The sequence below is a fragment of the Simochromis diagramma genome, unplaced genomic scaffold, assembly GCF_900408965.1.
Source record: "Simochromis diagramma unplaced genomic scaffold, fSimDia1.1 OVJJ01000293.1, whole genome shotgun sequence".
Taxonomy (NCBI): Eukaryota; Metazoa; Chordata; class Actinopteri; order Cichliformes; family Cichlidae; genus Simochromis; species Simochromis diagramma.
The window spans coordinates 17,420,930-17,435,048 of record NW_024386801.1 but is presented as its reverse complement, the minus strand read 5'-3'; the positions used below and the strand labels follow the sequence as shown (position 1 = coordinate 17,435,048).

The 14,119-nt window shown below is 38.2% G+C and overlaps 1 protein-coding gene and 1 long non-coding RNA gene across 2 annotated transcripts; one reads left to right on the top strand and one right to left on the bottom strand.

Moving 5' to 3' along the window:
- The first annotated feature begins 729 nt into the window (after window positions 1–729).
- Window positions 730–8,819, top strand: LOC120730114 (collectin-11-like). The gene is made up of 7 exons (XM_040026268.1): window positions 730–820; window positions 1,114–1,209; window positions 1,341–1,382; window positions 1,540–1,720; window positions 5,103–5,207; window positions 6,601–6,666; window positions 7,347–8,819. Exons 4-7 carry the CDS (start codon window positions 1,555–1,557, stop codon window positions 7,727–7,729), a joined length of 720 nt encoding a protein of 239 aa, XP_039882202.1. The 5' UTR covers window positions 730–820; window positions 1,114–1,209; window positions 1,341–1,382; window positions 1,540–1,554; the 3' UTR covers window positions 7,730–8,819.
- Window positions 1,570–2,623, bottom strand: LOC120730118. Its single transcript, XR_005695057.1, has 3 exons — window positions 2,571–2,623; window positions 2,294–2,444; window positions 1,570–1,681 (listed from the first exon to the last, which is right to left on the bottom strand). It is a non-coding gene; the product is annotated as an uncharacterized LOC120730118 (long non-coding RNA).
- Window positions 8,820–14,119: the final 5,300 nt, after the last annotated feature.

The following is a 14,119-nucleotide window of genomic DNA, read 5'->3' as shown; positions in this document are numbered from 1 at the left end:
AAGGCTGCACCATGAACATGTCAGCTGAAAGCTGATCAGAATTATTTAAAAAGTGGCAAATAAAATGTAACCAGCCTGTTAACAGTGTGTACTTCTGGGTCCTTTGTGTCACAGACACCAACTGTCTATCATCTATAATCCAGTTTTGAGATCCCTTCTCAGGTGCCTTAATGCCCACTCACATCTTGTGTCAGTTGATCTCAGTAAGTCACATGATAGGGTGAGGCAAGGTCTCACAGTGGTTTCACCTGAAAACTCTGATAATAATGACCCACACTCTTTTTCAAACCTTGGCACACGTGATGAGGAACATGATCAATAATGGCTCAACAACCTTCTTGAAGGAAAACTCCCACTAGCGCTTAAAATTCTGGGAGTCTCCACCATTTGGTCTCAGACTTAATGAAGCTTCTTGGATGAGAGACCAAATGTCTTCAAGAAATTTAAAACAGTCGTATGGTTTTTCTTTCCAAGCTCCTCAGATTACCATGACCTGGACCTATACAGTTATGTAAAATACATGTTTCATCAAAGATAAGTCTGTGTTCTTTGTGGTTTAATATAATAAAATAGTAAAGTTTCAACTACAATTTGTTTTATGATACACATATTTGTCTTTCTCAGAGTGTTTTAGCTAAAAAGAGGCAGGCTTTGGGCCTCATACTCCCCCCTCCCCCTCTTTTCTGTGTCCAACAAAATACTCACCTGGTTTTTATTTCCTCTCCAAAGAGTGTCAGATATTTTTGACTTTGGGTTCTGAAATTGTTTTAAAGCTGTACATGAAGCAGCACAACTAGACGATAACTACTTACGTATAATGGTGAGTTTCTATTTTATTTTCATTTTAATACAATTTGACACTAACATAACTGAATAACTTAAACTGCAATTTACATTTATAAAAATTCAGTTTAAAAAAATTACATCATCTGCATCTGGCTATCCTTTCTAATAACTGTGAAATTACTGCTTGATCATATTTACTAAATGTCAATTGGAATTATGATCAGAACACTAACATAAACTGTAAATAAGAAAATCTTTCACCAATACCGAACCAACATTACTGATCAGATTCTATTTATCTTTAATCTAAACCCTGCTATATTTCAGATCTAGGAATGCGGGCCTTTTGATTATTCACGTTTAACTGATCACAGTGGTTTGCCTTTTGTGAGTGGAAGGAAAAGCTTTTAAAAGGCATCGGTTGTAAGTGAACTCTCGATTATGACACCAGAGGCAGACTCTGTTTTTTTTTTCACCTGTCTCTCATTATAGCTGGGCTGGATGTCTTATATATCTGACTTTGACTTTTTTTCTTTGCCACTTCTGTTTGGAAGCTGCAAAGAAGGATCACATCAATATCATTCGTCATTTAAACTGTGAGTATTTGTCTCTAAAAAGTACCGTTTTTTCTATTCAGCTGACAACCTGCAACCAAACAAACTGTTATTTTTCTTTGGTTTCATTTATTTAAATTATCATAAAAATTGAAGAAGATTTTCATTAGAAAATAATTTCCAACATGTCACATTTCAGAGTTGCATAAAGAAGATGAAGCCATTTGTTTTTGTCATAACCTTCTGCCTCATGGCTCCTGTGGGCTACAGTCAGCTTTTTGGTCCTCCTGGTCCTAAAGGCCCACCTGGGTCACCTGGAGAACCCGGGGCATATGGAGAACCTGGAAAACAAGGACAGAAAGGCTTGAAAGGAGAACCTGGTGAGTGTGATAAACATCCCCCCAAATACACTCTCAGGGAGGGTTATTTTTAACCCCATAATGCCAAGTGTATTGTACAGGACTTTTTATAGGTTTTTAAAAATTTTACATTATCAGTGTGATTCTTTTCCACCAAAAAACCTAAATAAACTGCACAATACATTTTCAAGCAATAATCTGTTTTTTGTTTTTTTTTTGTTTTTGTTTTTTTAATCCAAATGCAGTAAGTTGCGGTAAGCAGTAGTTCAACAAATACTTCAATTAAAAAACAAATAGATTTTCCTGGAAATTACTTCATGGTCTAACATATTTGTGCCTCACATGGTTCTGGGTATTTGCTTTTTTGATTTTGGACTGTTGAATGTTGTTTTGAGGTTTATGTGATTTCTTTATAGTTCTACATTGTTTAGTCTTTTGTGTCTAGTATTTCCCAGTGCTTCCTATTTTAATTATTTATGCGTTTAGTTCTTAGTTCTTTGTTCGCTTTTGAGCCCATGTTTTCTTAGTCTAGCATCTGTGTGTCTTCCCTAGTGTCCCGTGTATGTTGTCGGTCTTGCTTCCATGTTTATTCACCTTCTTTCTCCACAGTTGAGTCCCCGTGTCTCTTTGGTCCCTCTGTGCCCTGTCTCTGTAGTTTGCCTTGTTTACCCTGTCAGTCATGTCTCCATGTAATTTTCCCTTGTCTACGTCAAGTTTGTGTGTCTCAGTCTCCATGTCAGCAGGGCTGTGTAGAGAGGTTTAAAGGGGTGGGTGCTCAAAGTTAAAAAGGGGCACATTGAACCAGGCTGAATAACAACACACATTCATCAAGAATCTAATATGGGCAAAGCAAACGTAGCCGATGCTTTACCTGATGGGTACAATGTTGCTGTTGAGGGGTTGCTGTGGATAGTGCTGGAGGGCAGGGCTGTGTTGATCTGAGACTGTAAACATTAAAAAGTCCATAGGAGAGATGGTAGCTGATTAAACAAGTGTCATGAGATAATAACAAAATGCAAAGATTGGTGACAGCGCTTGGAACCATAAGGCAACAAAAAACTGTGAGAAATAATTTAGGCTCTGCCTGTGAATCACTCTTTGCTTCTCTTCTTCCTTCCATCCCATCATTTCATATATCACTCTCCACTTGCTATGTGAGAACAAGGCACAGCTTGCTATTGCAATAAACTATAATCTAATTATCCACACCTAACAACTCTTGCACTTAATCTATAATAAAATGATGACAGAAAAATGTTATAGCACTGCCTTTAGTAGCCTCACACAGCTCCTGCTGTTTCCTCCTCATGTCCTTACCAGGCATGTCTGGACAATGTTATATCATGAGTAATATTTTTTTTAAAAATCCATCTAAATAAAACACACACATGCACGCACACACAGTGACATTTTAGACCTTCTTCAGAATACTGTATATATTATGGGCATCATGGTGCTGATCCAGAATCTTTTTTATTATTATTATTTATTACTAGAGCTACAATAATAAAGCAAAGAGGAGGGGGAAGTAATAAATATGAAATAATGTATTTATGATGATTCCATTTGTTTCACTATCCACTCTGTGCAGGGGCAAAGCTTATTACATTTTTAAACTGTAGAGATACAATCATTTTACTGCTGTAAAATCCAAATTTTGTCTTATTTAAAATATAAATCTAATATAATCTGCTTCTTAATGTATGTTCTTTAAAATACAGCGTGTGTTTTTAATATATTATAATTATAATAATGCATAATTATGTGGACATGCATATTAGATCGTTTTTTAGTGAAATATAATCCCTCCAGAAAGGCAGGAAAAGCTCTGTAACTTGCTTTAAAACTAAATATGTTTCTAAATACTTTAAAACTAAATATGTTCCCTAAAACGGTGACAGAGCTACAGACCCATGACAGCCTTACACAGGTAGCCAGCAGCTATGACCAGCACTACTTGTGCAGTTAATAAAAGGACAGGTAATGTTTGTCGCGCTGTTGCACACACAGCACGCTCGTTTGTTTCAGTTCGTCAGTTGCAACAAGACAGCTTACCAACGTGTACGTAATAAGCTAATACTCCTGGGTGCTATACACTACAGTGTGCGCTGTACACCTACTTACTGGTTTTGTCGCATCAGTCTGTGTCTCTGAGTTAACTTGTGTTTCTCCTACAGCTCCGGACCGGAAAAAATGCGCGTGCTCTTTCTGAGCTCGTTCCCGGCTCGTAACCAGCGTGTTCTGCCGTCAAGGGCGATCATTGGTTAATAGTGATCATGTGACTGATGCAAGCCAGATCCTTTTATTTAGCAAAACTGTGATTAATAGTTAAATATTATTGTTGAGGGGCACAGACAGGACTCCGCACGCACACACACATTAAAAAAAAAAAAAAAAGAATTTTTTAAAAAGTTGCCTCAACAAAAGGGCACCTTGGGCACCCATCAGGAAAGGGGCGGGTGCTCAAGCCCCTCTAGCCCCCCCTCTGCACGTGCCTGCATGTCAGTGTTAGTTTCCTAGTTTATTGCTATAGTCACTTGTGTTGTGTATGTTATGTATGTAAGTTTCTTTCAGTTAGATTCTGTTGACATGTGTGCCCCAGGTGTGTTCGAACTGGAGATAAGATAATGTGGACTCAAATGCAGACACAGATGCAAGAGAACTTTTAAACTGAAAGCCAGCCTTTATTAGAGGCTCTACAAAAGACTGCAAAACAACTAATGAAGGGAAGAACTAAAAATGCTATAAAAACCTAAACTGGGTGAAGCTAAATATAATAACATGGGAAGCCTCAAAAACATTACAAAAAACAGACTTCTAATAATAAACAACACAAAACACTGGGTCACCGAGCCAGGACCGTGACAGTAAGTGGTGATGTGTTCGGATTTGAATTTGGCCCACGTTCTGGATCAATATATCTACAATATATTTGGGAAAAAGTAAGCCCTCATAACTTCCTTAGCGTAAGAGCTACACTGGTTTGAAAAAGTGTTTCCTGCGTTCCTGATTTCATATTTTTTTTTGTATGTTTGTCACACTTAAATGTTCCCGATCATCAAACAAATTTGAATATTAGACAAAGATAAAACAAGTAAATACAAAATGCAGTTTCTTAATAAAGGGGTTTATTATTAAGTGGGAAAAAATCCTTGTAACCTTTGATCACATAGTTTGAACCAAGACTTACAAATTTAAGTACAATATTGGCAACATTTAACAATTTGACTCCAACATGGGTTTTTTCACGTTGTTGTGTTGTGTACATGATCATTTTCCCCACCTTATATGGACGACATTTATAAACAACAACAGGGTAAATTTTTTTCTCTGGAAAACCAGAAACTGGAAACATTGGTATGAACTTCACATCTTATTTGATGTGTTTATATCTTCACTTTAGGGGCTCAAGGGCGTGAAGGACTACCTGGATTTCCAGGACCTAATGGACCAATCGGAAAACCTGGACAGCCTGGCCCACCTGGAACTATTATAATGTGTGGACGAGGTTAGAACATAAGAATAACTTTATTGATCCCAGAGGGAACTTCACAGACACACACTTTAATAGTGGCTCTATGGTGTTGTGGTTTATACATTTACCTAACAAGTCATATCTGAATTCAATCCTGTGTAACTTAAAACCCTTTGGGGTTGTGTCAGGGAGGGCATCTAAGGCAAAAACATGCAGGGCTACCTACTGTGTTGACAACTTGTGAATAAGGGAACAACTAATAGCAGTTTAACCATAAATATACAACACATGAAAACTACATTCCCATAAAATATGCTCTTTTAAGTTTCTAGTGAAAACCAAAAATCTTAAAAACAAAGAAGGTTGGTGGTGTTTGTCTTGACTCCATTTTGAGACCATTTTTTCTCCTTATATTTGATCTTTCTTTTGTTTTAGTTTTAATTTTACTTTCTCAGTTTTTCTCTAGGTTTAGTCTCTAAACTTAATTGGTTAGGTTTCTGAAAGGATAATGGTTTTGGGAGTTGAATCACAATTCACTATGGTTTAGCTTATTAGGGAAGTCAAGCTCCCATCTAATACAAAGTATGTCTGGTAAACCTGTCAGGGCTGCAGCTCCCACACATCCCACAAAGAGGACTCAAATGCAGGCACTTACTGAGTTGTGAGGGAGGTTTATTGCAAAAGGCAAACACAAAGACGGCATTACAAAAACAGAACTAAGGGTAATCTAAGTGTGAAGTACCAGTGTGTGAATGTGTGTGTGAATGGATGAATGACTGAATGTAGTGTGAAGCGCTTTGGGGTCCTTAGGGACTAGAAAAGCGCTATACAAATGCAGGCCATTTACCATAAACTGGGAGAAACGTAATTTAACGGCAATCCTGAACACGAAGGGGGACAGCAGGGAGAGGACACAGTGGATTCACAGACAGTTTTCCAGGAGACGAACACAGACGGACCAGTCATGAGCACATGAGTTTACACAACATAAAAACACACAGAGGGACACTGGGAAATCACACATACACAGGTGGGAGACACAGCTGGACCTGATTAACCTGACGAGACAGAGGAAACACTAACACCAGGGACCAACAGAGGGAGCACCAACCCAGAATCCCAGCACCAGAACACAAATCATCCCAAAGCTAGAACATCACTAATAATAATAATAATAATTATTATTATTATTATTATACACCAAACCCAAAATCACTGAGTCCCGGGACTCCATGACAAAACCTTTATGCAGACAAAACTTTTAGTATATACGGAACCAGGTTTAGCACCAGATGCATTGTATTGTGAGATGTCCCTTATGTTTTCATAATTATTTTACAGTTTTGAGAGACGTGGAAAAAGACGGATAACTAAATATGCAAATGAATAAATACACACTTTGTTAACTCTAATGTGTTTTGTCCAGATCCTATTGGCTCTTTTCAAAGCGACACTGAAAAGCTAATGAAGAGAATTGCCAAGTTTAAACTTGGTAAGTATCTTATCCATATTCATTTGTTTCAAATACATAACTGCTATTTTATAGCATAACAGACAGCTGTTATTTCTTTCTGCTGTATTTTAAATTTGATGGTATATCTCTGTTCTGGGGAGTTTGGCCTCACTATTACATACACAGGACTCTTCAATGGAGAAAACTGTATTAAGACCACCCCCACCTACAATTTAAAGCAAACCAGACATAAGTAACAATAGTCAAGATGTTGTTGTCAGCCACAGAAGGGACTGGTGTGGTAGTGGGTTGCAAAGTAGCTTGCAGATGACCAGCAGCTGTAGTCAGGACTCAAATTGATGCCTATTTGTATTATTTTGTACCACCAGTTTGCAACAACAATAACCTGAAGTCAACACTGTAAAAACTATATTGATAAACAGTAACAAAATAATTTTCCAATGGCAATGCAGTAGCTGTAAAGAACATATTATTGATTAACATTAATAAAATTCTCATATTTAGAGGTTTTACTTCAAAATCCAAGTTTCTTTTTTGAGACAATTCATGGTATATTAGTAAAATAAAATTTAACTGAATAAGAATCTTTAGATAAGCTTTAGAAAAGGCAACAATTATTTTGCCAGAAAACATATCCTTAAGATTGTCTACAAGTAAATGTCTTTTTTCTAATTTTACTTTTCTGTGCTTTTTTTCAGCTGTAAACTATGATTTTGTCCAAATAGTTGATCAAAAATACTTTGTCTCCAACAAGCACAGAGGCAGTTTCTCAGAGGCTGTAGTGTTTTGCAGCCAACGTGGTTTAGAGCTGGCGTTGCCACAGAACGAGGAGGAGAACAACGCACTGACTCAAGTTCATGGCAAATTCAGAGCCAAAGCCTGGATCAATGTGAACAATAAAAAAGCTGAGGGGGAGTTTAAAACTGACATGAAAAATCAACCTTTGACCTTTAAAAATTGGGGAGAAGGGCAGCCAGACAAATCCATTGAGGATACAGGCTGCACAATGCTGTCAGAAAACGGTTCCTGGCAAGTGACACATGAATGTTCTCTCAATGTCCACATCATTTGTCAGTTATAGAAATGTTTCATGAGAAGAACTGCAAAAAACTCCCAAAACAAACAAACACAAATCCCACATTTATGTGTATATGTGTATTTTCAGCTTTGCATGCTTAATCTAACTCTGTTTCAGCCTTCTTGTGTGTGATGGCAACTAAAGATTATGTAATGCCAAAAGTGAGAAAGCAATGAAAAAAGATCAAAATGACCCTTATGTTCCTTATTCAGACATGATACCTTTTATGTTTAATTTACATCAGTTCATCTAAATCATCTGTCAATGCAGGGTGTCTTTACATTAGAAAAACTACTTCATGGGCTAAATTTTTCAGCTTTTGTTTTACAAAATATTTACTTTTGCCTAAGCATATTCATAAATACACTACATTGCTAAAAGTATTCCCTCAACCATCCAAATCACTGGATCAATCACTTCCATGGCAACAAGTGTATAAAGTCAGACAGCTAGGCTGTAGACTGCTTATACAAACAATTATGAAAGAATGGGTTGCTCTCAGGAGCTCAGTGACTTCCGGTGTGGTATCATGATAGAATATTACCTAACTAAATATTCCACAGTCAACTGTTAATGGTATTGTAACAAAGAAGAAGTATTTGCAATGACAGCAACTCAGAGTCAATTGCTACAGACCTCCAAACTTCATGTGGCCTTCAGATTAGCTCAAGATCAGTATGTAGAGAGCTTCATGGAATGGGTTTCCATGGCTGAGCAGCGCATCCTTACATCACCAAGCACAATGCAAAGTGTCGGATGCTGTTGTGTAAGGCCTGCTGCTACTGGACTGTAGAGCAGTGGAGACATTTTCTCTAGAGTGACAAATCATGCTTCTCCATCTGATGGGTGGGAGAGTCTGGGTTTGGCAGATGCCAAGACAATGGCATTTGTCTGACTGCATTGTGCAAAGTGTAAATTTGGTGGAGGAGGGATTACAGTGCAAGGTCGTTTTTTAGGAGATGTACTCGGACCCATGGGTATGCCCAATGACAGAATGCAACTTTTACAGGGAGTGCAGAATTATTAGGCAAGTTGTATTTTTGAGGAATAATCTTATTATTGAACAACAACCATGTTCTCAATGAACCCAAAAAACTCATTAATATCAAAGCTGAATGTTTTTGGAAGTAGTTTTTAGTTTTAGCTATTTTAGGGGGATATCTGTGTGTGCAGGTGACTATTACTGTGCATAATTATTAGGCAACTTAACAAAAAACAAATATATACCCATTTCAATTATTTATTTTTACCAGTGAAACCAATAGAACATCTCCACATTCACAAATATACATTTCTGACATTCAAAAACAAAACAAAAACAAATCAGCGACTAATATAGCCACCTTTCTTTGCAAGGACACTCAAAAGCCTGCCATCCATGGATTCTGTCAGTGTTTTGATCTGTTCACCATCAACATTGCGTGCAGCAGCAACCACAGCCTCCCAGACACTGTTCAGAGAGGTGTATTGTTTTCCCTCCTTGTAAATCTCACATTTGATGATGGACCACAGGTTCTCAATGGGGTTCAGATCAGGTAAACAAGGAGGCCATGTCATTAGTTTTTCTTCTTTTATACCCTTTCTTGCCAGCCACGCTGTGGAGTACTTGGACGCGTGTGATGGAGCATTGTCCTGCATGAAAATCATGTTTTTCTTGAAGGATGCAGACTTCTTCCTGTACCACTGCTTGAAGAAGGTGTCTTCCAGAAACTGGCAGTAGGACTGGGAGTTGAGCTTGACTCCATCCTCAACCCGAAAAGGCCCCACAAGCTCATCTTTGATGATACCAGCCCAAACCAGTACTCCACCTCCACCTTGCTGGCGTCTGAGTCGGACTGGAGCTCTCTGCCCTTTACCAATCCAGCCACGGGCCCATCCATCTGGCCCATCAAGACTCACTCTCATTTCATCAGTCCATAAAACCTTAGAAAAACCAGTCTTGAGATATTTCTTGGCCCAGTCTTGACGTTTCAGCTTGTGTGTCTTGTTCAGTGGTGGTCGTCTTTCAGCCTTTCTTACCTTGGCCATGTCTCTGAGTATTGCACACCTTGTGCTTTTGGGCACTCCAGTGATGTTGCAGCTCTGAAATATGGCCAAACTGGTGGCAAGTGGCATCTTGGCAGCTGCACGCTTGACTTTTCTCAGTTCATGGGCAGTTATTTTGCGCCTTGGTTTTTCCACACGCTTCTTGCGACCCTGTTGACTATTTTGAATGAAACGCTTGATTGTTCGATGATCACGCTTCAGAAGCTTTGCAATTTTGAGACTGCTGCATCCCTCTCTGCAAGATATCTCACTATTTTTGACTTTTCTGAGCCTGTCAAGTCCTTCTTTTGACCCATTTTGCCAAAGCAAAGGACGTTGCCTAATAATTATGCACACCTGATATAGGGTGTTGATGTCATTAGACCACACCCCTTCTCATTACAGAGATGCACATCACCTAATATGCTTAAGTGGTAGTAATATTTTATCTCTCAGCAGGCTTTAAATGTTATTAGTCACGACACACATTTATTTTTTATCACTATTCCTGTGATTTTATAAGTATTTTGAATTTCTCTTGCTGTCTTATAAATGAGTTAAATAAACCAGTTACTGTTAACACTGTTAGCACAAAACTTTTATTCTTTTGTTTAAAAAAACTTTTGCTCAATTCATCAAAGATCTACAAATGCTTTTCAGGTCTTTCAGGAACATAGAGGCAAAGAGGCGCTCCATTAAATTGCGGTTTTGCACCTACACCCAGCTTTAAAGGTATCATTTTGGGCCTCATATGTAAGCCTGTAGGGTGGTTCTAAGGCAACGGGAAAAGCATGGTTGTTTTCATAGCAGCAGCTGTGATCCTGCTGTTTTGCCAATTATATACAGCACATCCTATTTCTGGAAGCTGCACAAATGTGCCCTGCAGTTTTGAGGCAGTGCCGACCACTACAGAGGAGTCAGCACCAATGTGGAGGCCTGCAGTGAAGGGGCAACATGGCTCATTTCCACTCAATCTGCTCTTTGCTCAGGCATTATTACAGACTGAATGGGTGTTGCTCCCTGTTTAGACTTCAGAGTCAACATGTTTTTGTTAGTTTACTCGTCTACTGCAGATGGACTCATTAGAACAGCCTTAAAACACCAGTTTTAAACAAATTATTACTTGTTCTAATAATTGGTAATATATCTGACAACATTCTTTAATTTGTTCTAGCGTTGCTTATATTTTAAGGAGTGAAGATTGTAGATACAGATAGAGCAGTATACCATATGGTTCAATTACATTTTATTTACATAGCATCAAATCACAACATTGGTCACCTTGGGATGCCTTATATTATTAGGTAAAGACCATAGAAAAACAAAGATAACGCCCCAAGAATCAAATGACCTATGACCAAGCACTTGACGACAGTGGGAAAGAAAAATACCATTTAATAGGAAGAAACCTCCAGCAGACGCTGGCTCAGGGAGGGGCAGCCATCTGCATTGACCAGCTGGGGGTTAGGGGAAGGAGACAGGATAAAAGACACACTGTGGCAGAGAACCAGAGATTAATAACAACTAATGATTAAATGATTGTGGTGTATAAGCACATTAAACACACCCCTCAGCAGCCTAGGCCTATTGCACGGTAACTAAGGATCACCTGATCAAGCCCTGACTATAATGACATGCGTTTGCAACAGCCGTCCCAAAATGACTTACCCTTCCAAGTGTTTTCATGTTCAGCTAAGCCCTGGTTACCATGTGCAACCCATAAAAAGAGAAATCATTTAGAAATGTACGCTCCATGTATGTTTTGTTTTTTAGCCACACATGCAACGAATCAAACTTGAACTTACATATGTAAAATATACACCCACGAATACCTCATGAGCAAATCAGAAACTAGCCTTTCATATAATTCTTCAGTGGCTCTGTTTGCCCTCCTGCAACTCATTTCCACTCTTTGATGATTTGGGTGTCCTGCTCCTACTAACCTCCCACCTTCTGGACTCCCATCATATTAGCAGCTTTTCCTTTGCTAGCAACTTTATTTATACACACCCAAATCACAGCCTGTAGCTTCCAACTTTCTATTTTCCTCTTGTGGTCTGAGAGAAATGCTTACAGATGTCTGACCCATGGAGAATTTCAGGATAGGAGGCGGCACTGCATAGGGAGGTGGTGCTAACTTCTCCATACTCTTTCTCGAGTCGCAGCTGAGGCCTGTGGGAGTAAAGACGTGCAGGAGGACTGCTTAAACTCGTGCTATCAAGTCAGTCAGGAGACGGAAAAACTTCTTAGCAATGAACTTCAGTTGGTTTTTTTTATAGTTGTGTGAAGGTAACTCGCACAGTACGAATTTCATTGCTCAGTGTAACCAATTTATTTTGTGGTGTATATGACAATAAACTTCTTGAATCTTGAATCTCTAACATTTACACTAACCTAAACTCAATCATTAGTTTTCCAATATTGGTTTGTTAGTGTTTTATGTCAAAACCAAACCATAACCGGTTTATGGCACTGTAACAAAAGTACTTTTATGCAAATTACAACAAGATAAACAACTTAACACTTTTTCAAGACATTTTCTATGAATTAATAAAAACCGTATCATTACCGGACAGTCTTGGCCAATTAACTATCAAATAGTTGAGAGTTGATATCTACTATCAACTTTTTGCTGTAATTTTACACTTTTATATTTTTATTTAGGACACAGACATATTTCTTTGCAACAGCAGCTTTTTCTGTCACGGAGAAAAACTGACACATAGTCTTAAAATTATTATTCTTTTTCATACATTAAGATACATTATTACATTGCCACCTGAAGCAAACATTTTCTGGTTCAACATCTGGGCTACAAGGGTACTAACCAGGTGTAGAAATTGTGAAGATGCTGTGCTTTTGTGTTGTATTTAGTCTCACTCTGGCTTATCACTTATTTGAGTCTAACCAAAATTGGTGTTCTACAATGTGCTCCAAGATGTATATGATTATGAATATGATTTCTACACATGACACTGTGGAGAAAAATGTGCTTCAAGTCATTCATAAAGGGTCACATAGTTTCAATGATGTCAGCATTGTCTGTAGGACATGTATCAACGTCACAGCGATCAGGAGTGGTTTATGGAATCCATCGCTGGAGTACAATGACTCAAAATTTTCCTACAATACAGTACGGTTGCTACGGTACAATCCTCAAAAGTCCAGTACTGGTCATTACAATTCATCATTTACACAGAAGTCAAACTGATTCCCAGATCATTTCTTCTTGTAGCACGGTCCAGGTTTTAAGAGCAAGTAAAGACTAAATTTTGTTTCGTAACACTCGATAAGCTTTCTTGCCACACCACAGCTACATGTTTTCCCTTTTATGGATAGCCTAGATAGCTGGGCTGTTGTTGTATTGAAGCAGGACAATGGTCATGTTGTTTTGAACAGTGTTTACATTAAACTGCAGCGCTACAGGAGGGTTAAATATCTCATTGTCTCTTTATTAGCACCAGAATGACCTAACTGAAGTGTAGCACTACGAACATTTACATATAGGGCCAGAATGTAGGTTTGCAAGAGCGGTTTATGCCTAGGAACAGCTCCTTTTGTTGAGTTGATCCAGCAGAAACAGAAGCGTAATGTGAAAAGCTAATTTCTCTTGTGGGTTGGCTCAAATATAATTCATGTTAGGTTAACGTGGTTTAAACAAGCAAAAATTATAGCAACTTTTGGTAAGTTACTTGTACAGGATCACTATGGTCTAAGATACATCATGTTTTCTTTGCTTATTTTCTTTGTAAAAATCCATATATATATATATATATATATATATATATATAAAATTGTGTGTATGTATGTATATAGATTTAAAGTTGTTTGCTGCAGCATATTCTATGTTTCTGCATCCCAGCATTCAGTGAGTGCCTGACCCCTTGTGGACAGAAAGCTTTCAAAGAAAGAGACTGGCATCTAATTCACTGATGCAAGACATTCCTTGGCCTTTTCAAAATAAAAATTTAAAATATAAGAAAAACCTTGGTTTACATCACATCACTGTGAGAGGAAAAAGACTGAAGGTTTATTCATTAACTATGAAAAGATATAATCTATTATCCATATGAAATGTTTCCAAGCAGCTTTCATACATCTATCAAAAAAGTCTCATTAGCTCAAAGAAGTATTCAAGATTATGTCTCTGTTTTGTAGTTCTGTTTCAACTTCAGCTGGTTCACTCATTCTCAGTCTAGACCTTGATATGTTTGGAGGAAGTCAGGGGAGAGGTACAGCAGTGAGTGTCTGCTGTACCTCTGTAAGACAGGCTGTAAGACAGCCTCCACCCTGTAAGACAGGGTGGAGGCTCTGTCATAGTTTGGGGCTCCATTTGTTGTTGTTGTTGTTTGTTGTTGCTGTTGTTGG

Coding starts and splice junctions, on each gene's coding strand:
- LOC120730114 (XM_040026268.1), top strand. CDS start 1,555: ATGAAGCCATTTGTTTTTGTCATAACCTTCTGCCTCATGGCTCCTGTG. Junction 1,721..5,102: donor AGGCTTGAAAGGAGAACCTG/GTGAGTGTGATA, acceptor TCTTCACTTTAG/GGGCTCAAGGGCGTGAAGGA. Junction 6,667..7,346: donor AATTGCCAAGTTTAAACTTG/GTAAGTATCTTA, acceptor GCTTTTTTTCAG/CTGTAAACTATGATTTTGTC.